Consider the following 26637-nt stretch of genomic DNA (forward strand, 5'->3'; position numbering starts at 1 on the left):
TCACCTAGGTGTTTTTCCTTTGGTACTTTATATAGCTGTAATGAGGCTATGAAGGGGAAAAAAATCCCATCCACTTCCACTATAAAAACAATCTGCCCAGGGTTAATGTCCCATCATAGTAACAGGGCAGAATGGGGCGGGATTTACAAAAGGGTTTATTGTTATAAATATCTTTCGTGAAAGTCCATGAGGAAAATGAACGGGAGATTTTTTAGTGGGATCAGTAAACCACGCCCACTGCGATGCTATGGGGCTTTTAAGCCGTGACATACTGTAAGTCAGACCTCCAAGCAGATTTATTGTCAATATGTGTCCCTCGCTATTTCAACAGATCTGAGACAAAAATAACGACTAAAGTATAATTCTACCACTTTCCTGTCAACAAGAAAGAGTAGACAAATTAGTAAATAGTAAAAATTGTAAAAAGATTCATGGGCGCTGGGGCCTTTTGGCCCCAAAAGTTCTCCTCTGCCTACAAAATGATGTCAGACTTAAGAGCCCCATATAACGGCTGAGTCACATGTTCAGCACACAGACTGAATGTTATCGTCTGTCACCCCTCGAGAAAAGAACATACATGAGTCACGCTTGTTTCACACAGAGTCACCGTCTGTGTGTGTGTGTGTGTGTGTGTGTGTGTGTGTGTGTGTGTGTGTGTGTGTGTGTGTGTGTGTGTGTGTGTGTGTGTGTGTGTGTGTGTGTGTGTGTGTGTGTGTGTGTGTTCGTGTGCGTGCGTGCGTGCGTGCGTGCGTGCGTGCGTGCGTGCGTGCGTGTGTGTGTGTGTGTGTGCACGTGATGCCTTGATGGAACCGTACACGTCAAAGTCAGTGAGTCATCTTCCATAGGGTAGACCTATTATAGCCGTCTGCTATTTTCAAAATATTTGCACACATTTGAAAAGCTGAAATGACACATTCTGCATAATGAGTACTTTTGTATTTTCCTTGTAAGGGTGCCCTCACACCAAAATACCTATGAGAGTGGAATCCGCGTTCCGCCAATGCATTTCAATGATAAGGGAGCGTTTTTTGCAGAAATCCTCTGCTGGCATGAAACCGCTTCACTCTCATTGAAATGCATTGGCGGAACGTGGATTCCACTCTCATAGGTATTTTGGTGTGAGGGCACCCTAACAGAGTATTTCTACATTGCAGTATTGATACTTTTTACTTGAGTATAAAATGTCAGTACTTTTGTCAGATCTTCGGGGCGGAGCCCAGGGAGGAGGAGACGGAGGTGTGCTTCGTGGACATCGCCTTCGACGAGATCCCAGAACGCCATTACAAGGAGTCAGAGGTCAGGAGGTCACACGCGCACACAGAAAAATGGGACCGACCAGAAATGTTTTGCCAGCCTGTGGTGGTTGCGTAGTCATTCTACAGTTTACGACAGGTTACAAAATTTGGTGTAACTTGGGGTTACCTGCGGTCATCTGACTATTAGCGTCATGGAGAACTTTGTGCGCGTCTTGTTTACTTTAATTTATGAGTTACTTCAAAATGTAACGATACCCAACACTGACACACACACACACACACACACACATTCCAAATTAAGGAAATGGAGAATTTGTTTTACCAAAGTAAATGTCATAAACATGTCTTGCATACCTTGACCATCTTCATCCAAGACCATTCTAAATCCCACATTCTAATGGGCGATCTTAATTTCTGCCAAAGACAAAACCCACACCATCCATTGAATACTTCTTAGAAAACCATAACTTCCATCTAGCTATCCACACACATGAACCGCAGATGTCTTGATCAAACATACGTGTACTGTACACACGATAGACTCCAGAACTTACCTGCACACATCTGTGCACACTAGCTACTCTGAACCCATTTCCATTACACTTACACTCAGTGATCGAGTTATTCCCACAGAGCTATGGGAGCCCTATTCTGGCGGCGCCGAAGGCGCCGCCAGAATAGGGCTCCCATAGCTCTGGGGGCCTTTCGCCGCCGCCGAAGGCGGCGGCGAAAAAAAATCGGCGGGTAATTGCGGATATAAAGTCGCCTAAAACGGGTACTTTCCTATATTAAATCATATTAAATCGGGTATTTCGCGGATATAAAGTCAGCTAAAACGGGTATTTCCTATATTAAATCATATTTTTCCTTTCACAATATTAATTCGGGCTTCACATTGGCTATGTTGACAACTCCAGGCAGTCTTTTCTGTTCATATTAACTCACCATTATTGCTCAGCCTCCAGTTCCCAATTCCTCCATCTGATGATCTGAGCTCTGAGCCATCCAGCCAAAAGTTCCCGTTCTGGTAGCATAAAGTCGGCTAAAATGGGTATTTTTCTTTCTCAAAACAAGGCGGGTCGGGTTCATATTTATTTACTAAAAAAAACATTGTCACGGGCACAGGCACACTAAGGCTACAGTCTTGCTAAGACAGCGTTGTTTTGTTTGGTTGTTTTGTCTTTTGTTGCTGTCCGGCGTGTCCGCCTTCCTTTGCCGTCCGGGCCGTGGCTAGAAGTGCAAAGACTCGATGCTGTGGTTCCTAGCTTAGCCTATGCCCAGGCCATGGCGAGACCACGCAGCTGGGTAGGTCTGCATCCAGGGCCTCCTCGGCCCTGGGGGAAAGGTAGGAACCATTGCAGCGAGTGTGTTATAACCCGGACGGTAAAGGAAGACTCACACCCCACATTAAATGCGCCTGATTTATAATAATAAAATGAATAGTAGGATTAAACGGTGTGATGTCATTGTTCAGTCTTACTGTCTAACATGTTTATTTAGTATATCTAGTTAACATAAATAATATAAATTCTTCCAATGGAACATAAAAAATATAAAAAAACGAGAAAAAAAAAAAAAAAAAACACACTTAGAAAAAAAGAGACCCCAAAGGGGGTTGTTGACTATGGGGTCCCAGACTTTAACTATGGGAGCTAAGACCCCACTGGCACCCACGTAACTCGAACTCTGCTTACACTACAAGACTAAATACACTCACCACACCTAAACTTGCCTCTATGCATTGTTGCACATTTACTACTTCATATTACTTATGCAGAAATAAGCCTACACTCATTTACCTGCATTCTGTACTTTGGAAAAGTGGTAAATGTATGTTTTTAATGTTATAATTTATATCTGCAAAGTAACTACATTTTCAAATACATTTAGTGGAGTAAAAGTACAATATTTACTCAAGTAAAGACCTCAAAATTGAACCCAAGTACAGTAAGTAAAATGCACTCAGTTACTTTGCACCACTGCAGTATTCACCGACAGGCCGGTGTCTGATTGTTTATTCGTCACGTTTAGTCCTCTCACCGGATCATGCTGCTCCTTTAAAGATAGTTTAATACCGGAACCTTTTTTGTTTAATCCTAAAAAGCATTTCAAGTACATAATGCCTCCTCTGACTTCTTCAAGTGTTATCTGAAAGTCATGCACCGCCCGCGACAAACACTTTATCACAGCTACAACTCCCCCCCCCCCCCCCCCCCACACACACACACACACACACACACACACACACACACACACACACACACACACACACACACACACACACACATACACACAAACAGCACAATATCACAGCCCACAAGACTAATGAGCGAGCTAGTTTAATTAGCCTGAGGGGAGCGGTGATTAATGCATGTAAACTTTGTGATGGGAGACGTCCCTTGGTGCTGCACTCTCCATAAAGCTATAATGTATACTGTTATCTTTTTGCTCCCACAAAGAAAACGGGTACATTTCTAGCATATTTACGATGGTGATTCATGTATAAATGTTCATATTTTATATTTTATATTTCCTACAGCAGTGGTTCTCTTCTCAACCTTTTCAGGCCGCGACACCTCAGGCCGCGACACCCGCGACACCTCAGAATAATCGTATTTGAACTGGGGACCCGCTACCTTTGGCTGCATTGAAAGCCATCATCAGTGTTATGTACTCTGTGCAGGCAGGAACGGAGATGGGGGAGCAGAGGTGTCACACCAAATTCTGGGCCCGGGGTACAAGGATTCACTGCGGGGCCCCCATGAATGGGAACACATTATTATGCATTATTTTGTGCTTTAACCATTGAAAAATAGCAGATATACAAGCTCACAGCGCGCGGCACCGAGTGCCGCGCTGCGAGCTTGTAGATCTGCTATTTTTGAAAAATCGTGAGAATTTGTGCAGGTCTTTGAATATTTTTGATACGATTCTAAATCTTCTAAATCTTTCTAAGGGTTTTTTTTTTTTTTTTTTACTATGTTTCTATGTCAGTGGTGCTCAAACATTTTCATGTGAAGGACCCCCAACATGATATGTATTTGATCACAGACCCCCATCTCAAAATATTTAGTTCCAGGGAACCCCAGAAGCAAAATTTTAGTTTAGTTTTTCACGTAAAAATGACATATATCAAAGATTTGCACACATTGCTCACATCTTTTCAAAAATAGCAGATCTACAAGCTCGCACTGTGAGCTTGTATATCTGCTATTTTTCAATAGCTAAAGTATAAACTAATTAAGGCCCCTCCACCTTGGGCCCCGGTAACTCAGTCCCCCCCCCCCCCCCCCCCCCCCCAGTGTGACACCCCTGGGGGGGAGACATGCCAGGAGGGACAAGAGACTGGGACGCATGGAACGTTGTCCCGGGTGTCAAAACGTTAAATCTTTTGACAGACCTAGTTTTTTTTTCCACTCCTTTCATCATGTCTTTGTGATGGTTCCTTCCAGGACCTGCGATACTTCAAATCGGAGAAGACCAGCCGAGGCCTGTTGAAGGAGGACTGGATGGACACCCAGGAGCCCATCATGTGCTCCTACAAGCTGGTCACGGTCAAGTTCGAGGTTTGGGGTCTGCAGACACGCGTGGAGCAGTTTGTGCACAAGGTTCGTACCAAAGGTCTTATTGCAGTGTAATATGAGAAACGGCAAATCATGTCTCCGGCCGTCTGTCCGTGTACGCTTTTTTACGGTCTATGGGTTTGCCACTCCCTCCTGATAAGGGATCTCCATATATGGGCATAAAAGGGATTGTATGTATGATGTCAGATGTCATAGACGTCATAGGACGTCATAATAAGCATGTTTGGGCTCTCACAGCATATCTCCATATAACATGGATCTCCATATATGGGTACTAGGGGTCTCCATTTATGGGTAACTGGTCCGATATACATCACTGGCCAGATGGCCAAGACATGGCATTTATATCATTGTTGTCAGGTGGAAACCTGTCCAAAAGCGTTTGTTTTGTATTTATCATTTAAAAAATTATTTAAAATAGTGAAAGTAGTTGATCTACAATCACACAACGCCTCGAGGTGTTGTGTGCTTGTAGATCGGCTATTGTCACTACTTTTATGCGACACTCTTGTATGATGAAGTATATAAGGCTTTAATTTACGAAAGAGAAACATATTGTTTTGAAACTTGGAGATACAAGGTTTCTGCCCGACAGTGACGATATGCTCTGCAGCTACAGTATGTGTGTCACTCACATCCTCCTTAAACACTCTCCTTAGGTGATCCGAGATGTTCTCCTGCTGGGCCACAGGCAGGCCTTCGCCTGGGTGGACGAGTGGATCGGTGAGATAAGTTTATGGCGCTATAGTTTGACATCCATAATAATGATAATAACTTTATTTATATAGCACTTTGATAAACAGATGTTACAAAGTGCTGCAAGAAATCACACAGATTAAAATGACGAAAGGGAACATATATAAAGGGCCGCCATAATGGTGGCACTGTTGTGAACGTTTTGAACAAAATAAAGTATTCTATTCTATTCCAGTGGTTCTCAACCTTTTCAGGTATTTTAACTGAGGTCCCCCACACCCCCACACCTACCCGGATAAGCACTAGGAGTTGAGGAATTTACAATTTTGGTATAAAATGTTTCTATTGTGAAAATAGCAGATCTACATGCTACAATAGCAGATCTACATGCTCTACATGCAACGCCGTTGTGAGCCAGCAGATCGGCTATTTTCACAATTTCTTTCTTTGATACTTTGGCCAACTCTATGTATGCACTTAAACTTTATGCTAGTTTGCTTACTGTTGAGAGAGAAAACAATGTTGCACATTAAGTTGAGACCCACTGTTCTATTCTCTGTTCTATTCACTGTTCTATTCTCTGCAGACATGAGCATGGAGGAGGTCCGGGAGTACGAGCGCGCCACCCAGGAGGCCACCAACCTGAAGATCGGACCCTTCCCCCCGTCCATCTCCATCAGCGAGATGCCGCTGTCCTCCTCGCCGCTGAGCGAGCAGCGCTGCGGTCACAGCAGCGCCCCCTCCACGCCCATGGCCACCGAGGCGCCCGACCTGTGCCTGCCCGTGCCCAAGGCCCGGCCCCGGAAGAAGTCCGCCCCGGAGACCCTGACCCTGCCCGACCCGCAGGCGGCGGGCGCCCGCAGGAACTCGGGGGGCTTCTTCAGCATGTTCTCCTGGAGCACCCCCGCCAGCCCCCCGCCCCAGCCCGAGTGAGGCGGCTGTCACAGGCCGGCGTGTGGCGTCAAACCTGCGGCGAGTGTGTGCCCTCCGTGTGAGCAAAACGATGGAGGACGGACGGCCACGTTCGCCCCCACAGTCCATCTCCACTGTGTGAGACTTATTCTCACTGTCCTGGTGGTCCCTAACCTAACCCCCCGCCCCTCCCAAGAACACTGGTGGTCCAAGCCCCCCCACCCCAACCCAATCTCCCCTCCAAGCCGACCTACCCTTCTGCAAACCTGTGTTAACAGAAATATCAACCGATGATGAGGGGGTTAACTATACACATATTGACTGTGGGTGCCGGATTAAAAGAATGCCATCGTTTAAAAGTTAGAGCCGAGCTATACGGTCAAGGCCGACTTTATTCGAGATCTGCTATGAACCGAAAAGTTGTCTTTTTGTGAATGAATGAGTCTTGAACCATGCTGTAGCTCGGTGTGAATGGGCTCTGTCTTTTAAATGATCATCAGTTAACACATAACAACCAACAACAGACAGCGTAGACCCTGTGTCCACTATTCTTTTTCCTCCCGAGCAGCGCATGTTTTTAATTGTTTATATAATAACGGGAGCGCTGCGTTCTCTGAAGATCCAGCTTGGCGTTGTGTTGCCTGGTGCATTTAACTTGTGCTAGCGCGTGCACGACAGGTGCTTTTTCCTCTGCCTGCGGAGAGCTCGAATGTTTTCAACTCGGGCGCAAACTGCCGCCAATGTGAGCGCCCCGGCGTTTTCAGCCAAGATTTTTAAAAATAAATTGCCCCAGTGGACATGGGGCCTGGGCTACAGCTACATGCATGTGTGCCATCCAGGGGTCATCGCCATGCTGGCTTGTGGTAGCCTCGTAAACCACCACCTTCCGGAGTTAGTGGTTTATGAGGCTAGGCTTGTGGTGGACACTTCTGTCAAAATGCAATTTTTGCCACGGACATACTGTACAGAATTAATGGACAATACTATTACCAGAAACACTGGTCCTGAATGACCATAACGGGTCTGTAACTCAGCGTTCAAATGGAACCAAATGGACCAGTAAGTGTCCATTGGATTCCATTTGTACACTCTCAGAGAAATGAAACATTTGTGAACCACTAGTACTAGTTGGACCACAGTGTCCCAGTAAATAAGTGTCATACATGTTCTGAAGAAAACATAAAGGCTTGACATTCAGTAATTGGGTATTATGATCAAAATGAGAACATTACAATGGTGTGTAAAAGAGAAAAGAAAAGAAAAACTGCCACGGACAAGACCGAGTCTTTGCCACGGACACATTTTGTCCGTGTACGGACATATTGATGACCCCTGGTGCCATCTGCTCTTGACTTTGAGACACCTCATTACCCGGGGTGATCAGGCTTTTGTTGGCCCACGCACCCGTAAGGTGTTGGAACGCCCCACCTGAGGATCGTGGAACGCCCATAACCTGAGGATCTGAGGCTGTATGTGTTTCTCAGCCCTTTTGTTTTTCATTTCAAGAATGTCTCCATACAAATATATATATCTCTGGGACCTCAAGCCTCACTGTTAAAAACAAGAACCCATTGTTTATTTACTGTAACTCTGAGAGTGTACAAATGTCCATCTAGTTCCATTTTTACAGTTACAGACCGGTGAAGTGTCCGTTTGGACCCTAAGGTGGTCCCTGAACCAGACGTTGAGAAACACTGAATCTAACGCTATACCAAATTCACCTTCAGCTTTTAAATCACTTCTGAAAACATGTTTTTATCATATTGTTATGTCAAGTCCTATTTTGGTGTGAGTATTTTGCCTCTTACTGTATGTCAGTAAAAAATCTATTTCTCATTAATGTTTTAATTAAGTTATTTTATCTTTTGATTCAACGTTGCTGTTTTATCTGTTTTATCTCGCTGATCTTTTTTCTGGTAAGCACTTTGTAGAGAAGCGCTATACAAATAAATTTATTATCTCACACACACACACACACACACATGCACGGATGCATGCACGCACACACGCATGCACACACGCATGCACGCACGCACGCGCGCACGCACGCACGCACACGCACACACACACACACACACACACACACACACACACACACACACACACACACACACACACAAACATTTAAATAATGTATTTATGTCCACATATGAGATACAATACAAGGACACACATATTACAAGGTGCTGTAAATAATGTACAATCAGCAAATCCTGAACACACACGCACGCACGCACGCACACACGCACGCACGCACGCACGCACGCACACACACACACACACACACACACACACACACACACACACACACACACACACACACACAAATATTTGCACCCCGCATCCTTACTGGTCACATCAGTTGAATATAAAGGTTTCCACTTGACAGTGTTTTAATTGTAAATACGAACATTGACGAGCTGTTTCCACACCACTGCTTTGTACAAAAGAAATGTTGCTATTTAGCCTATGTATTGTACAAAAAGCCAAGTTCACCCCTCCCCCTGTCTCTCTGTCGGTCGGTCAGTCAGTCAGTCAGTCAGTCAGTCAGTCAGTCAGTCAGTCAGTCAGTCAGTCAGTCAGTCAGTCTCAGTCTCGGTCTCTCTGTTCTTCTCTGTCTGTCTGTCCCCTCGACAGTTCCCCCCAACGGTTTGTTGATTATTGTGTGAATGTTTGGTCAACGAGGAACTGTCTTTTTAAATGACATTTGTCCTTTGCATGGTTTTGTTGCTTGCACATACAGTATCTGTGTATTAAAAAAAAACAATTATCTCTGTTGTATTCCTTTCAGACACATTGTCATTTTATTGGACTGTTATAATTAGTTGGGCGACAATGATAATTGACTGCTCAGCTGCTGCCAGGTTAATTGCCTGTTCTGCTAATGATCCACTAATTATGTTAATGTACTCTTAAAATGGAGACTTTTTGTACCCAATAAATCAAATAATATGGAATGTGAGTTTGTAAAAAAGTGCCCTCTCTCCAGACCATGAATGCAGTTTTTACTATGGTGAAAGAAATGCAAACGCCCCTCTTTCCATGCCATACCTGAAGGCAGCGTTCAAGAGAATTGCCTTGTCCAAACTCTCCTGAACTTGAACACAGCATCTTACAGTATGTTGAAAGAATTGTCGAAATTCATGCTGTACGCCACCTTTCCAATATTGCCTTTTTATGCTTAGTTTAGTGTGGTATCAAGTACCGAAAATAGCCAACCTCCAAGCTCACGAGTCACAGCACGATGCACTGTGAGCTTGGAGGTCAGCTATTTTCTATATGTTCACCAAAATGCCCTTTTAGAAATGTCAGCCCCTGCCTCTCTAACATTCTCTGCACGTCCCTGATAATTAACTCAGTGATATGCTGTTATGTTTTTAAACCTGTAACATACTTTGTGACTGTTACTTTACTCTCTGTGTAACGGTGCTCTATAAATAAAATACATGTTTACTTTCTAACTCAAGGGTGTTTCTCGTATTAGAACACTTATCAAGCGAGCGTGTGAAACAAGGGCATGCCATGTGATGTTCTGTGAGAATGAACACTAGCTGACACAAACTCGGAACTCTGAATCCACTGTGAGGGTCCATGTCTCAGTACTGACTCCACTGTGAGGGTCCATGTCTCAGTACTGACTCCACTGTGAGGGTCCATGTCTGGGCCCCATACAGCAGTACTGACTCCACTGTGAGGGTCCATGTCTCAGTACTGACTCCATTGTGAGGGTCCATGTCTGGGCCCCATACAGCAGTACTGAGTCCACTGTGAGGGTCCATGTCTGGGCCCCATACAGCAGTACTGACTCCACTGTGAGGGTCCATGTCTCAGCCCCATACAGCAGTACTGACTCCACTGTGAGGGTCCATGTCTCAGCCCCATACAGCAGTACTGACTCCACTGTGAGGGTCCATGTCTCAGCCCCATACAGCAGTACTGACTCCACTGTGAGGGTCCATGTCTCAGCCCCATACAGCAGTACTGACTCCACTGTGAGGGTCCATGTGTATACAGAAGTATTGGGCTGAGATATAGCGATATAGAGGTCATAGTCTGTAGTCTCCATGACAGATATCCACAAACGTTGTCCAGACCTTCAGAACCTGTTCCTTTGAGAAATGAATACAAATAATTACTTAAGTAAAAGTACAAAATTATTGGTATCAAAATGTACTTAAAGTACCAAAAGCAGAAAGTACTCATTATGCAGAATCTAAAATAGCAGGTCTACAAGCTCACAATGCGTCGCGATGTGACGCCGACGCATTGTGAGCTTGTAGATCATCTATTAAAATGGCCTGAAATTTATAGGACCTATATAGGGCTGAATGTTTTGGGACAACCGGTATGTTTTGGGACAACCGGTAATCAAAATCTACAAAGTAACTAGTAGCCTACCCAAGGTTTTCAAATAATAGTATAGTGGAGTAAAAGTAGCCAATACTGAGATGTAGAGTAGACTAGAGGTAGGCCTACTGAACATTAGAAATCTCAAATAAAGTCAAAGTACCTAAAGTACTGTCTTAAGTACAGTAAATGTACTTAGTTACTTTACACCACTGATAAACATACATTATGTAAATGTATTGATTCTGCATAATACTCTCCTGTTGGTGTTCCACCCCCTGTCCACTTGGTGGCAGTAGTAATGCACCTCTAAAACCTCAAAGACAGAAGCAGTGTGGTCTCTCTGTGGGCATAGATATATATAAAGGCTAGATAGCTCACGCCCGCTGTTGGCCAATGGGGACTGACGACGCTACAGGTCGGCCATCTTGGGACAGGACCGATCGCCCAGTTTAACATTCATTTCTATAGTGCATGAACTATTTAAATGACCAGAGCTTGCTCAATTTTCAACCTATTTTGAAACGGATTGGTTTGTTATAAACCTAAGAAACGTAGCTACGTTACTGTATACTTAGAATAATTATAACCATGGATTTCCATATGAAATAACATTAAGTATATAGGTAAAGTAAAGCAATTAGCTATACACACTGTATTTATATTGTAAATATAACATGTAATAGTTCCATTATTAGTAATATTTATATTATGTAATACATTATGTATTAAATGTATCAATGTATTTATTTAATATAAAAAACTGTCTCATTTGGCTTATATTTATTTCATATAAAATAGTCTCATGTTGCCATTCTGTAAAATATGAGATTAGAGATGGGGCTTCAAGGTTATTTTATTAAGGACATAACAAAACCAAATAAACCTATTTTTTAACTAAAATAATACATTTTATTTCAGCACTGCAACTGCAAGTCATTTCCCAATCAGTAACATGACCAATCCTCCCCTCCCTCTGAAATCAGACCACTAACAGCTAGACGAGTACATACATAATATATACCAACTATAGTCATAACAGCAATAATCATGATATATAATAATCTTTTTTTTTTTGTGTTAAACCCCATGCTGCACAGGTAGCTTTTGGTGGCCCTTGATATTGAAGTAGGCTACATGCAGTACACCTGTTTGAAGGTTCAATGGACCAATATATTGTATTGAACAGCTCAACAATGATCAATGAGGTTGGGGGTTAGACTGGAACTGTTGGGGGCTGTTGAGAGGGCGGTGGTGTGGCAGTGTAGAGAGACAGACAGGATTTACCATCATCAAGTATACCTGTAGCATTAACTGAATAGCAAAATCACAGTGGGTTCCTTTTCTCAGATGGCATTCAGTGCACTACTCATGGGCTCATACGTTCTTGCTTGGAGTCAACTTTAAATGTAAAGCCTAAAAAGGAGGTAAACCAGACTCAAATACATTCATTGGGGGAAAAATGACCCATTATTTAACATCTGCATTACTTACAAGAAGACTACACAATTATAGAATGTAGAAGAATGTTTTATTTGATCATTGTTTGCCTGTTATCTCTCCTATGGTACCAGATCAATACAGCATGGAATTGTGGATGAAATGTTTCATATATATATATGTATATGTATATATATATATATATATATATATATGTATATATATATATATATATATATATATATATATATATATATATATATATACAGTATAAACCACTGAGGAACATTGGCTCGAAGCCAAAATTAGGCTTCCGTATGTGCACACAGAGTTTGAGCGAATGGCCTTTAAAAAGGACTGTTTTGGGTAGTCATTTTAGCAATATGGTGCAGCCTCAGCTTAAAAAACAGGGACATAACTAACTTCATCAGTGTATGGTGGTGACTGTCAATGCCTGAGCAAAAACACATCCTCTGAACCTATCCTCCTATCCTATGGGCTGTTTTCATCTGGATTCTGCAGATGCCTGGCGAACGACCCACTCTGCTGCCTTCACCATGCCTTCAGAACAGATGGTATCACCAGACCTCCATTGCTTTTCAGGGTCAGCAGGTGGTAGCTCTTGTCCTTACAGGCAGATTCAGCATCGGTCACAAGGCTGGCCCGGCAGACATCACAGGACAGCTTCTTCAAAGAGCGTCGCACAACAAATCCTGAAATTAGCAGTAGACAGATTATTATAATATTATTAATATTATTATTACCCCAATAAATTTACCCCCATTGATTCCGGAAGGGGACCCAAATGCATTCGTCCCCATCCGGAATCAATGGAGGTAAATTTACTATAATCATTTTTTTGTGAAGAATGTGACAAACACAAAAAGAAATTATTGAACTCAAGTCTCCATGGTGTGAATAATCTATATAAAAAAAGTCGTTTTGGGGGTGAACTACTCCTTTAAGGATTTATGTAGGATGTATGTAGGCCTATGTACACTATGTATGCATGTATGCATTAGCCTATGCAAACTTTGAGAATAAGACAACCACAATAAAAGAGTTAAAAAGTGTGTAAACAGGTGGTAGAAATATTTCTAAAAGCCAGGGTCAACAACACTCTTGCAATGTTATTATCTCACAGCCCTGTTGTTCCTGTGAAGCAGAACTTGTATTGTACATAATGATTATCCTAATTATAATATAATATTGTCATATTTGTGGCAGGTGATCCCACAGGTTCCATTTGGATAGGCCTACTCCTTTCATTGGAGCAGCCATAGGCATTAGGCAGCAAAACAATCAGGCATCTTCACAACAGACTTAAGTTCACATACAGTAGCCTAGGCCTATTTCTGTAAACAAAAAGCCAGCAATTCCCTGTATCAATGTATCTAAATATAAGATATTTTTAACAAACCAAACCGCTTGGAAATCATGTAATTCTGCCTCTCCCACCATTGTAACTTTGATGTCAACTTTGTAATAAGATATAGGTCTAGCTCACACTCACAGCCTCTTTCTTGTCTCTTAGCCTGCAGCTAAAAAATACAACAATATCCACACAAAGAAATGTAATTTATACAAAAGATTAGTTGTCATGAAATCGTTATTGGTCTCAGGAAAACCTGATAATATTTGAAAATCTCGATTGTTGTTGTCTTGATGAACTTGTGCAAGCAGCCATGTCACTTAACTATGCTGCATGCTCTTTTTTCGAAATGAAAAGCTTCAATTTCAACATGTCAACCAGCCTGAGCTCATAGCCACGCTAATAATGTTTGTAATAATCCAAACCGTTAGTAAATCGGTCAAGATTTCAGAGAGTAAAGAGTATTTAAGTGTGCAGATCACTCACCTTACAGGCACAATACAACGGCAGGACGCGGGGGATGGTCCTGTCCTAAGATGGCCGCCAGTGAACGACGCCGCCGACTCCGCCTTGCGCCATCTAGCCTTCTTATATATATCTATGTCTGTGGGTGTGTGTGAGTGAAGCTACAGTCTGTTTGACTTGGAGCATTTTTTCATCTTTAATTTATTATTCTCTTCTTGCATTGTGTTTTCATATCAAGGTAGGTCACTGTGAACTTCACGTTTATCCAACACTATTCTGTCATAATTATGTGAGACGTCACGTTTGTGTGTGCTTTATAGCTTCTGGTGTTGTTGTTAGCTTAGCTTAGCTTGTATCAAGTCATGTCAAGGTGCTCCTGTAGACATAATTGATGTTATGTAGTTTGACAGCTTTGATTGATTGAATACTTTTTTTTTTAGCAGTTCGCATAGGAAAAGCACTTGACAGTACTGTTCAGATACAAGGACTAATAGGGTTTAAACACAAGTAATAGTAGTACAATGGTCTATACAATCACCCTAATCATTGCTAAAATTAAACATTATTTCCAAATTGAGCTATGATATGCAGATATGCATATTTCTGGGGCAATTACTGTATGTAACTACTTTATATTGCAATATACAGTATATTAACTGTAACAAAGCTGATGGGTGCTGCTTATCCAAAGCAACATTATGTCCAGCATACATTTCTTTTCTCTTAACATTATGACCTTGTAATAAAACATAAAGATGCAAGGTGAGAGTATACGGTCAAGCCCAGGGGTCTTCAACGTTTTCAGGCCAAGGACCCCTTAGCTGAGAGAGAGATGAAGCAGGGACCCCCACAACCTTTTCATAGATTCCATATTGTTTCATTGTTTGACAGCACGATTGATTATCAGTGTATTTTGGATTCATGTCAATTTGTGTTTTCAGATATTTTAACCACTTGAACCGTCAATACTTGACCTTTCACTCTGTACTTAGTCTGCTCTTTCCCACCTCTACACCAAAGCCAAAAATAGCAGATCTACAAGCTCACAACGCCTCGCGCTGCGAGGCTCCCCCAAAGTTGGTGTCGAAGAGTCCTTGAGCAGCAAGACTCTGAACCCCTAGTTGCTCCCGGTGAGCAGGTTGGTGCCTTCAATGGTTTCCTCTGCCATCAGTGTATGAATGTGTATGTGAATGGGTGAATGTAATGCACATCTCTGTAAAGTGCCTTGGATAAAGGTGGCGGGCGCTATATAAATGCACCATTTACCCATTTACCATTCGTTGCATTCTTGTGTAGAATCTAAAAAAAATAAGTCATAATGATTTCTCTCATTAGTGCTGAGGCTGTTGCTGTGGAGGAGAGATGGTGGGTTACGACCCAGGGGCTCAGGGTGCCTCTCCCACCCCAGAGGAGGCAGCCCTGGCCGGGTCGGCTGCTGGCATGGTCACCCGAGCCCTGGTCAGCCCCATGGATGTCCTTAAGATCAGATTCCAGGTAAGAAGATAATAATAACAACTGCTACCAGCTGATGTGTCTATAGAGACAAAAGTGGCTCAGGGGTAGAGTGGCCAGTAGAGTGGCCGGATTGGAACCGCCAGGTTCCCACTTCGATCCCGGGCTCCCCAAGAGTAAGTGTCGAAGTGTCCTTGAGCAAGACTCTGAACCCCTAATTGTTCCCGATGTGCAGGTTGGTGCCTTGCATGGTTTCCTCCGCCATCGGTGTATGAAATGAATGTGTGTGTGAATAGGTGAATGTAATGCACAATCTCTGTAATAATTGGATTGGATAAAAAGCTCTCCATCAAGCTCAGATCTCAGGTCTCCTTCAAGTTCAGGTCTCGTCTCCTCCCACTCCACACAAGGCCAAGACCTAAACTGATATTAGTATGAGTACATACCGTATACTCCAAAAGCCATGTTGGGAACAATAGTAAAACTATAATAAAGATAACTAAGTAAGGGATAATGAATGGCTCCGCGGTGAATGACGGTAGATAACAGACCGACGGACTGATAACCTTATTAGGCCGAAGGGATGTTATCTATCGTCATTCACCAAGGAGCCATTCATTATACCGCTTATTACCCGGCTACTAAATAAAATTAATACTTTGACTCAAAACTAAAAACAAAACAAAGTATATCCTTGTTTACAGACGGCTGGAAGTGTTCCACAAGTGTTGCGCTGGGCGTCCCCCCAGCGCGACACGGTCACCTTGGAAAACAAGGAAGTGCTGATTCGATAAAATCAATTTTCTGATACTACGTTGTCTATTTTTTGCTTAAACTATTTTAAAAAACATTCTTGAGAGCAACGTTTAGTTGTAAATGTCGCTGTGTGTTTGTTTACATGGTAGACATGTTGCATACAGCACTAAATCCACGCAGTGCAGCCTGAATGCAGCAGCTGCTCTGAGCCCTTGATTAGGCAGCGGTCTGTTATAGAGCGGAGCGGTCTGTTATCGTGGGATATCAGACCTCTGATTTCAGCGCTCGACCAATCAGAATCAAGCATCCAAACAGGCCGGGTAATAAAATAGAATAATGTGGAAATAGAATGACAGAAAATTACAGGGATGTAACAATATTGATCCACAGTTGCAGATTGAGAGAGTTTCGTCTCGAAGTCCAGAGGGTAAATACTGGGGTTTGTTCCAAGCCTCGCGCTGCATTCTCAGAGAAGAGGGACTGCGTGCCTTCTGGAAGGGTCACGTCCCTGCTCAGCTGCTGTCTGTCGGCTTTGGAGCCGTGCAGGTATATACTAATACACACACACACAGTCACATAGATTATCTGCATGGATTAATGTTCTCAGTACGATTTTTTATATTAGATTAAAGAGTATTAGAACCACAGTTGCCATAGAAAACATGTTGTATCTGCTTAAATTGTAAATTGATGTTAACAAAACCTTCTTCCATAAAACCTTTATTAACTCAGATATTTCATAAACTTTAAGTCAAAGCCTCAATCTGTGATTTATTCAATTGGATATGGCTTTATGTAGAACAGCAGGAACACAGGTTTAGAACGATAACAAAAAATATAATTCTGCATAATTGGGTTTATTTTTTTATGAAGCCTCAGGTTCTGAGGCCTCCTTCCACACTGTTTCACAATTCACAGATTGGGACGGCCTAACAAAAAAATTCCATTTGCCTTAATCCCAGGGTATAAATCGTCTTTAATTGTAGGTTTGTGTTTGCCTTGCAAAGTTTGTCAGCTTCGAGCGTCTGACCGAGGTCATCCACAAGACCACGCCGTTGGACAGCAGGACGCCAGCGGTTCATTTCCTGTGCGGCGGTCTGGCCGCCTGCTCGGCCACGGTGGCCTGCCAGCCTCTGGACACACTGCGGACATGCTTCGCTGCACAGGGAGAACCCAAGGTGGGACATATTAACAGGCCACACCTAACACCACACTCCACCTGTTGTCAATAGTCAACACTTCTGTTCGACTGTCTGAGACTATATGATATTGTGATGTGTACAATAATATGTGTTGTTGTTGGTCAATTATTGCATTCTTCTAATCGCTTTAAATCTGTTCTGGTCACGTCGTTATTGGCAACAAGAAAAGTCCCCCCAATTCCAGACAATTAAAAAAATTGCAAAAAAGCCCTTAAAAATAATGAAAATGTGACCCAAATGCAAGCTTGTCGCCTTTCTTTTCTTTCTTTTATGTGATGATTTTTCACTTGCTTTTCTCGCAGCTGCATCTTCTGTAGAAAGTATTTGTTTTGTTCCATTTCCGAACCAACTTTTGGGGTTCTGAATCAATTCATTTTCATTGTGACGCAAATGTGAGCTTGACAAAATTTAATCGTCAAAGGTAGTTACAGTTTGACCTTTCTTTTCTTTCTTTTTTTATATGATGATTTGTTGACTTTCTTTTGCCACTGTTTATATCGCATCTGCATCTTCTGTATAAAGTATTTGTTGGTTCCAGTTCTGAACTGGTTCAACCCTGGTGGCAAAGGGCCTGAGGGGCGGGCATGTGACATTCTATCGTGGTCTGGTGGTGATGTTATTAACTATTATGATCATTTCCAGGTGTATAAGAACCTGAGACATGCGGTGTCCAGCATGTACCACACAGGAGGAGTGGTCACGTTCTACCGCGGCCTGGTTCCAACTCTGGTGGCGGTGTTTCCCTACGCCGGCCTGCAGTTCTTCTTCTACAACGTTTTCAAAAAGCTGTTGGCCCCGCTAACGAGTACAGGAAGCAGCTCTAAAGGTCAGTAAACATTAAGAAAAAGGTGATCTTCATTCATACTCTTTGTCTTTGTATGTGTTTTTTTGCTTTTGACTCGGAGCAGTAGCGGCCAGCCACCGTGCAGCGCTCTGGGACCAACTCCAGTTGTAATGCCACTGCTTAAAGGCATAAGAACACAGTGCGTGTGTGAAACACAGTGCATGTGTGAAAGCGGCTATAATATGTTCTTAAATCCTACTCTAAAGGTGACAGTAGGCTGACATTGTAATTGCGTTAACGTGGCTGTTAAAATTTGTGTTATATTGTTTATCCAGTTAGCCAGATAATTGATCTGGTATTTTCTTTGTGATCTCTTCTATCCAAGGGGGCCTGGGCAGTCTGTTATGTGGCAGTGGTGCCGGGGTCATCAGCAAAACGCTCACCTACCCCTTTGACCTCTTCAAGAAGAGACTGCAGGTGGGAGGCTTCGAGGAGGCCAGAGTTCACTTTGGACAGGTAGGTCTGCACTGTCCCTCTGATCCATGTCTGCACTGTCTCTCTGATCCTTACAGTACACATATTAACACTGATTATAATGTCAATGAATTCAGGGAGTCCCAATCTGTGATTTGTGAAACAGCGTGAAATTAGCCACACGCTGTTTCCTAAACTATTTGCACACTGTAACACTATGATGTTAAGCTGTCATTATCATTCTAAACCCATGATCCTGCTGTTCTACATACTGCCAACCATTTGAAGAAATGGTAGATCGAGGTTTTAACCTTTTGCTTCTATGAAATATCCGAGATCATAATCCTCTTCTGAGAAGATGGTTCTGAACGTCGTCTATTGCTAGTTTGACAAATTCCAATACTCTCATCATCTTTAAATAACCTAAACATCTATTACCAGTACGACTCCCTAATCGGGAGATAAGCGACCGTAGGTGGCTTATCTCCACAAATAGGGCAAAAATTTGTTTTTCCAAAATCTTCCTGATCCATGTTGATGACATGAGTATAGACATGCTGTGTAGTGATATTTTAGAGTTTGACTTTACTAGCCACATGATTTATACTTCGTCGTGCACCGAAAATAGCAGATCTATAAGCTCACAGCGTGATGTGTTGTGAGCTTGTAATTTGTTAAAAATCATTCTTTAGACTTGTTGACATGTTGGACTATGGAATCCAAACGATTTAAATCAGTCATGGCGACTGAGAACTTGAATCATTGTGTATGGTTTCCATGCGTTTCCCACATGCAGGTGCGCAGCTACAGAAACTTCATGGACTGCGGGTTGCAAATAGCCAAAGAAGAAGGCCTGCGAGGGTTCTACAAAGGCCTTTCCCCCAGCCTGGTGAAAGCAGCACTGTCCACTGGATTCACCTTCTTCTGGTACGAGTTCTTTCTCAACACCATGCAAGGACTCAAGGGCCATTGTCCATTTTATGACGGAACTTCAAAATAAATATTGCACAACATGGACGCATCGGAGATTCAGGGGCCGTGTCCTCAGAGAAAGAATCACACCTAGTGTGAATTGAGCGCTGCTATTTATGAGTTAATTCCATCAAGCGTTCCGCAAGGCTTGGCCAATGTGACCCTGGGCGTACAACAAACGTTGAGCGCTTTGTGCCCAGATGTACACTACCAGTCAAACGTTTGGACACAGCTTCTCACACACATTGGCTGCGTTTACATGGGCAGGTATATTCCACTTGTATTCAGAATGACTGCTCATTCAGAATGCAAATGCTCATGTAAACACCTCAGAATGGAATAGAATATCCATTCAGAATGTATTTTCATTCTGGTCTGGAGGGGTGGTATATACAGTTTGAATCAGAATAGACTTTTGTTCAGGTCCCATGAAAACGTTTGGGTATGAATCTCTATTCGGAATGAGTTCATTCTGAATGAATAAATGTGCATGTAAACGCAGCCAATTGAATAGAAGCTGTGTCCAAACTTTTGACTGGTAGTGTAGTCCACGCTTCAGAACCCGGACTTGGGCATGTAACAAACTTTTGAACGCTCTGTGCCAAGATGTAGGCCAAATGTAGGCCATCTTCAGAGCCCAGACAAAGCCAAATGTTGGAGCTCAGCTCCTTCCAGGAGCACCGCCCAAAAGAATGTTGTCTGAGCGGAAGAGTGCGTTAAGTATCCAGAGTGCTCGGTTCAGAACATTTATTGATGCTCGCAATGTTCAGACCTATCAACCATTGCTGTGCTGCTCAAACGTGGTGTTAGCACAAATAGCCTACAGTAGCTGAGACTTATCTTGGTTGAGATAAGTTAGGTTCAAAAGTCAGGTGGTAAATAAGGGGGCCGTCAGATGAAACGTAACGTTGATGAGCAGAGCTCCTCTCTAAAAGAACTGAACTATTCTCTGCTTGAAGCACCCAGTGCTGCATCACGTCTTTGCCATAAAAATACATGACATGACCCTGCAAGCCAAATGACGTCATGATGACGTTATGATAACGTCCTCCGGTGACTCCGGTGACGTTCAGAACTAGGCCAGATCATGGTGCCATGGAATTGGTCCGAGATGTAGGACTAATGAGATGTGGGACTTATGGGCAGTCCCCCAGATCACAGCCCATATGGGGATGATCTTGACGTCATTAACAGGACGTCATTTGGGCTTTTTTGTTTGACAGGATTATTGTTATTGTTTGTAATGTTAGTTGAAATATGAGCATGTAAGGTTCTATTCTGGGTCATATCTGACTAGTTATGATATTTATCTGGCCTCGATCGGACCCTCTCTGATTAATCCAGGATGTCCGTTTTCCTGGGCAGGATGTATGGTGATTGAAATCAGGTGATATTCTAGGCCAGATCTGACTAGTCATGGTTTGACTTGATCTGGTCCCAATCGAGACGTCACTGATTGGTTCAGGTCCTGACCGTGCTTGCTGGTGCGGTCTTCACCATAGAAATAAATGACATGAACTTCATGAAGTCTTTACCATAGAAATACATGACATGAAGTCTTTACCATAGAAATACAGTACATGACATGAAGTCTTTACCATAGAAATACATGACATGAAGTATTTATACATATAAATACAGTACATGACATGAAGTCTTTACCATAGAAAGCATGACAGAAAGACACTGGCAGCTCAAAAGACACTTTGTGGACACTTTTATACACTGCACTGGGTCATCGTCATCGTAAAAGAAAATGTTTATGGGGTTGTCCATTATTATAATGTTTTCTTTCTTTTCATTTGTTGTCTTTGAAACAGTAAGTGGTCAAATATAAGAGCGCAACACATTCATATTTGCATTGCCCAAAAAAGACCCCGGGTTCTTCACTGATGACGTGTCCAAGTATCACCGTAAGGTGTATTAAAGTTCTATACACCATTTTATTTTCAGCTCTGGCAAGTGGTGCATTTATACAGTATAGCGCCTTTAGGGGCGGCATAACTGAATGGTTAATAGGGACCCCGCCTGGGGGAACCAGAGCCCCTGGTTGTCCCTGGTTCGATTCCAGGCCTGGGTAGTGATGTTGTTGTTTGTCCCTGAGCAAGACTCTTAACCCCTAATTGCTCACATGCTCCTTGTGGGCAGCGAATCAGCTGGGTTGGGCTGAAGCCTGAAAATACTGATTTTCCCCCCGGGAGGAAGTAGTATTATTATTGTTGTTGTTCCAAAGCGCTTTACAATGTGAATTGCATTCACCCATTCACGCACACTTTAGACGGCAGAGGCTCATCAGAAGCTGTTAGGGGTTCAGGCAGTCTGGCTCAAGGACACGAACCTGGGCAGGAGGAGCCAGGGATCGAACTGGGAACCTTCCATTTCCCGGCAGCACCTCTGCTTATTAGAAATAACCATACTTCAAGTGATAGATATTATTGTACCAGCAATAATAACCAGCATTGCCTTTGTTATCGGTTTTATTTGCAGCTTTTTGTTTCAAGTTCTCTCCCATAACAACTTGTTTGTGTACCTCATCTCATGTGCAGCATTTTAATACCTAAAAGGTTGTCGAGTTCTCTTCTGTGATGACATATTTATGTACCTCATCTACGTAATTGTGCATCATTTTAATACCAAAAAGATGTCTCTTAAAATGTTATCTTCCATAACTTATTATTCGTGTACCTCATCCTATTCAAACATATCGCCTGTGTTACTAGGAATAGAATCTGTGATACTCGAGTCCTACCTAATATGTCAGAACTGTCTAAAGTAATGCACTCGTTTTGGTGTTTTGATAAAGGGAGAGTTGGGGCCATTATTGACTGCTGTTTCAGGTTAAATAGCACTGCTGTCGGGGCGGAAAACTTGTATCTCCATGTTTCAACTTTCTATGTTTTTGCAGTAAACAGTGTCACGCAAAAAAATAGTCTAATTACAAACTCACAATGTGTTGTGAGCTTGTAGTTCGGCTATTTTTGCTTTTGTTTTGTAAAAGTGGTCAAGTCTGTCAGTGGGTTTGATAAATATTGAAACCATATTGATTCAACCGATGAAAAGTATTAACAAGAGTAAATAATAACTACACTGGATATTTTGTTTCTCGATTTCCTGAAATTTTATCGTTTTGGACATACAAGGTTTCCACCCGACAGCGACTATATTGTGATATAGAATGTAAAAATGGGAATGCCTGCAAAATGGCATAAAAATGGTTTGAGGGATTGCTCTTTTTTTAATGTATTTTCTTATGCGGGGAAAGATGCTGTATAATAATAATGCATTGGGGTTGTATTATAGATTCTGTGCAAACATATCTGTACACTTGTCCTAAAGTTAATATTTATTGTGTATTGTTGTCTGGACAAAGGTTAGCACTTGGTTCCAGAAGATTGTACTGTACTGCACACCTGGCCTATTGCAGTGGTTATCAAACTTTTCAGACTGCAACCCTCCCAAAATAATCATATTCGAACTTGGGGACCTCCCAACACAATCATTATTTGAAATGAGTACCCCCCATCCTGACAAGCACTTGACATTTTAGGAGTTGAGTGATTATATTTAGTTGACTCGGTTCCACAGATAAATATTGTGGAAGAAATAGCTTGGCTGTGAGCTTGTAGTTAGGCTATTTTCAGTGTTTGCCACTTTCTTACATAATATTTGACAATTTGGTCTTAAAGGTCATTCAGTTGTCACTTTAGTAATGTGCAGATACCCTGTATACGCAATGCATACGGTATCTTGACTTGGTTTGTTTACTGTTGAGTGAGAAAACATTAAGCTAATCATCTGGGGACCGCCCCCAAAATCAGGGGGGAGTTTGGGAACCACTGGCCTATTGCACTGTAAGATTGAACTACTAGTTTAAAACTTAATTCAGTGTCACAAGTGACTGTCCCAATGTGTCTGTGTACTGTGGAGAAATATGTTCTCATGCTGTTATTTTTTTTAAATAAAGTTTTTAAATTTACAACAGACTTTACTTTGACAAAACAATACTTTCATAAGCAACCAGGAATTAATATGAGTGCAAAGCAAAACTGCAATCAGAAGTAACTGGATTAAATACAACTGGTTAGGACCTTGAAGCAGGGGTCTTCAACATTTTCAGGCCAAGGACCCCTTAGTTGAGAGAGAGATGAAGTAGGGACCCTCACAACCTTTTCATAGATTCCATATAGTTTCATCGTTTGACAGCACAATCATCAGTGTATTTTGGATTCATGTCAATTTGTGTTTTCACATAATTTAACCACTTGCACCGTCAATTCTTGATAAACTTGATCTACAAGCTTCTTGATCTACAAGCTCACAACGCCTCGCAGTGATTTTTGAATAAAGCTATTTTTGAATAAAGTTCTCAGGATATAGTGCAAGCATATAAAAAAGGAGAAAAAACTTTCTATCACACAAATATTTGGAGGACTGCCTGTAGTAACTCTGAGGACCCCCTAGGGGTCCCAGACCCCCAGTTGAAGACCCCTGGGTAGGACCTTAAAGGTAGGTCACCAATGAGAGACTATATTCCCTCATTAGGTTTACCTAACTGTTAGATTGACGATAGGTTCCTGGTTTACTTGTGATATTGCTGTGCATTTGATGAATTACCTTGTACTGTCCTTGCTGATTGTGAATGGAATTGTAAATTGTATTTACAAACTATAGTCCATATCTAAAACAATATCACTTTGTTTCCATAGATTTATGTGGAAGTGGTGTAAAATTCTAAGTTCTCAAAAGTGACGAGTGGAGGAAGCTGATTGATGTACATAGGCCTAGTATACAATATTGTACAATATTGGCCTTTTTGCCCTTTAAATGTACATTCAGCATGCAGAAACAGATATATTTTACAATGCTCTGATAGGCTCTATACTGTAAAAGGTTAATTTAAACCTGTATATCTATTGACAGCAGAAAACTGCTAAACTGAGTGTTAACCTGTTCAACACCTTTTTTCCCCAACATTTATAAAACATGTATTGTATATGGGAATTCCAAATTAAAACACGAGTGCTGTTTCTTTGTCCTACCCCACGTCATTTGAATAAATCCATCTTTATTTTAAAACATGGGTCTTCAATAGGGGGTTCGGGACCCCTAGGGGGTCCTCAGAGTTACTACAGGGGGTCCTCAATCTTTATGTGATAGCAACCTTTTTCTCCTTTTTTATATTAACCATTTGAACCCTATCGTTCATATTCTGAGAACTTTAGCCAAAATAGCAGATCTACAAGGTCACAACGCCTTGCGCGCGTGAGCTTGTAGATCGGCAAAGAGGTTTGGTGTAGAGGGGTAAAAGAGCAAACCAAGAACAGAGTGAAAGGTCAAGTTTTTTTTAAGTATTGACGGTTCAAGTGGTTAAATATCTGAAAACACAAATTGACATGAATCCAAAATACACTGATGATTGTGCTGCCAAACGATTAAACTATATGGAATCTATGAAAAGGTTGTGGGGGGTCCCTGCTTCATCATCTCTCTCTCAACTAAGGGGTCCTTGGCCTGAAAATGTTGAAGACCCCTGGAATAAACCCATCTTTTTTTATAAACGATCCCTGCTGCTTTTTGAATGAGCCTCCAGTAGATGGCAGCAGAACCACTTCGATGACTGGGTGGGGGAAGTAAACGTTTGACTTGGAAGATTTATTCAGCTTTAATGTATTATTCTCTTCCTGCTGTTGTGTTTTCATATCGAGGTAGGTCACTGTGGACTGCACGTTTATCCAACACTATTCTGTAATTCTTCGTAACGTTACGCACTTTGCCTAGTTTGTGCTTTTAAAGCTTCTGTTTTTAGCTTAGCTTAGCTTGCTGCCTAGCTGTCAAGTCAAGGTGCTCGTGTGTGTGTGTGTGTGTGTGTGTGTGTGTGTGTGTGTGCGCGCGCGTGTGCGTGTGTGTCCTGACTCCTGAGTTGACCTAGACAGACTGGTGCATGCACTAGCAGTGGTTCTCAAACCTTTTCAATCGTCAAGTCAAGGAGCTTATAGTGTGTAATTGGCCACGGACCCCCATCTTTTTTAAATAGCTGATATAGGCCTATAGGGGCCATGGGGGTCCCTGGACCCCACTTTGAGAACCCCTGCTTTAGACCACGGTCCACGGACCAGCATAAAGGCCCATTCCCACTGCCTTAACTCTGAGACGTTGAAGACCCCTGTATTTTATCGATTCTGACATTTGCATATCATAGGATAGTAAAAGTAATTCTCAATATAATAATACATCTATGATGATAGTCTTGATCTGAAGGCAGGCACACACACACACACACAGACACACACACACACACACACACACACACACTTCTTGATCGAAATCTAGCAAGGTTCACAACAATTTTTCATTTTTCAGTACTCATCTGGAAGAAAAAATAAATAAACAGTACAGTTCATCAGATGAATAACATGGTTTTAATTCTATATTCACACAGAGGTGTCATATTCATTTGCTCCCAGTCCCACCCTAAGTATCTCTGAAATTACTCATTATTTCCAATTAGAGCTATTGAAGTTTACATTGATTATACTCAGATCTGCAGTATCTGGTGCAGTTATGTAACTACTTTATAACTGCAACAAAGATGATGGGTGCTGCTAATCCAAAGCAATGACACATTATGTCCGACAGGGTTTATTTTTATTCTTAAAATGATGACCTTCAAACCTTGTAATATAGAACATAACATCTGTTAGTCAGCTAACAATCATCTAAATCAGTGGTTCTCAACCTTTTCAGGAGGCAACCCCCAAAAGAATCATATTTTAACTGGGAACCCCCTACCTGTCCCTGACGTTGAGGCATTACATTTTGTATGACACGGTTATATTGTGAACATTTTCACAATTTCTAATATTTGACAATTTGGCAATTGTTTAATTTGTCATTTTAGAAGTATTAAATAGTCCTCAAGTTGTCA

At 42.0% G+C, this 26637-nt stretch overlaps 2 protein-coding genes across 2 annotated transcripts in view; both read left to right on the plus strand.

Moving 5' to 3' along the window:
• LOC308283737 (cytoplasmic phosphatidylinositol transfer protein 1-like) overlaps positions 1-8284 on the plus strand; it is a 230222-nt gene extending 221938 nt beyond the window's left edge. Inside the window, exons 7-10 of the mRNA XM_080724210.1 lie at positions 1201-1296; positions 4709-4864; positions 5500-5563; positions 6123-8284. Coding sequence (XP_080580336.1) covers positions 1201-1296; positions 4709-4864; positions 5500-5563; positions 6123-6469 — 663 coding nt within the window. The 3' untranslated portion in view covers positions 6470-8284. The remainder of the gene's footprint in view (positions 1-1200; positions 1297-4708; positions 4865-5499; positions 5564-6122) is intronic.
• Positions 8285-15434: 7150 nt separating this feature from the next.
• Positions 15435-19740, plus strand: LOC308282651 (mitochondrial thiamine pyrophosphate carrier-like; the record flags this gene model as incomplete). The annotated part of the gene is made up of 6 exons (XM_080723040.1): positions 15435-15566; positions 16671-16826; positions 17288-17458; positions 18125-18308; positions 18652-18782; positions 19537-19740. The coding sequence occupies 6 exons, from the start codon at positions 15435-15437 to the stop codon at positions 19738-19740; spliced, it is 978 nt and encodes a 325-aa protein (XP_080579166.1).
• Between the last annotated feature and the right edge of the window lie 6897 nt (positions 19741-26637).

The sequence above is a fragment of the Nannobrachium achirus genome (assembly GCF_963921795.1).
Source record: "Nannobrachium achirus genome assembly, chromosome: 4".
NCBI classification, from domain to species: Eukaryota; Metazoa; Chordata; class Actinopteri; order Myctophiformes; family Myctophidae; genus Nannobrachium; species Nannobrachium achirus.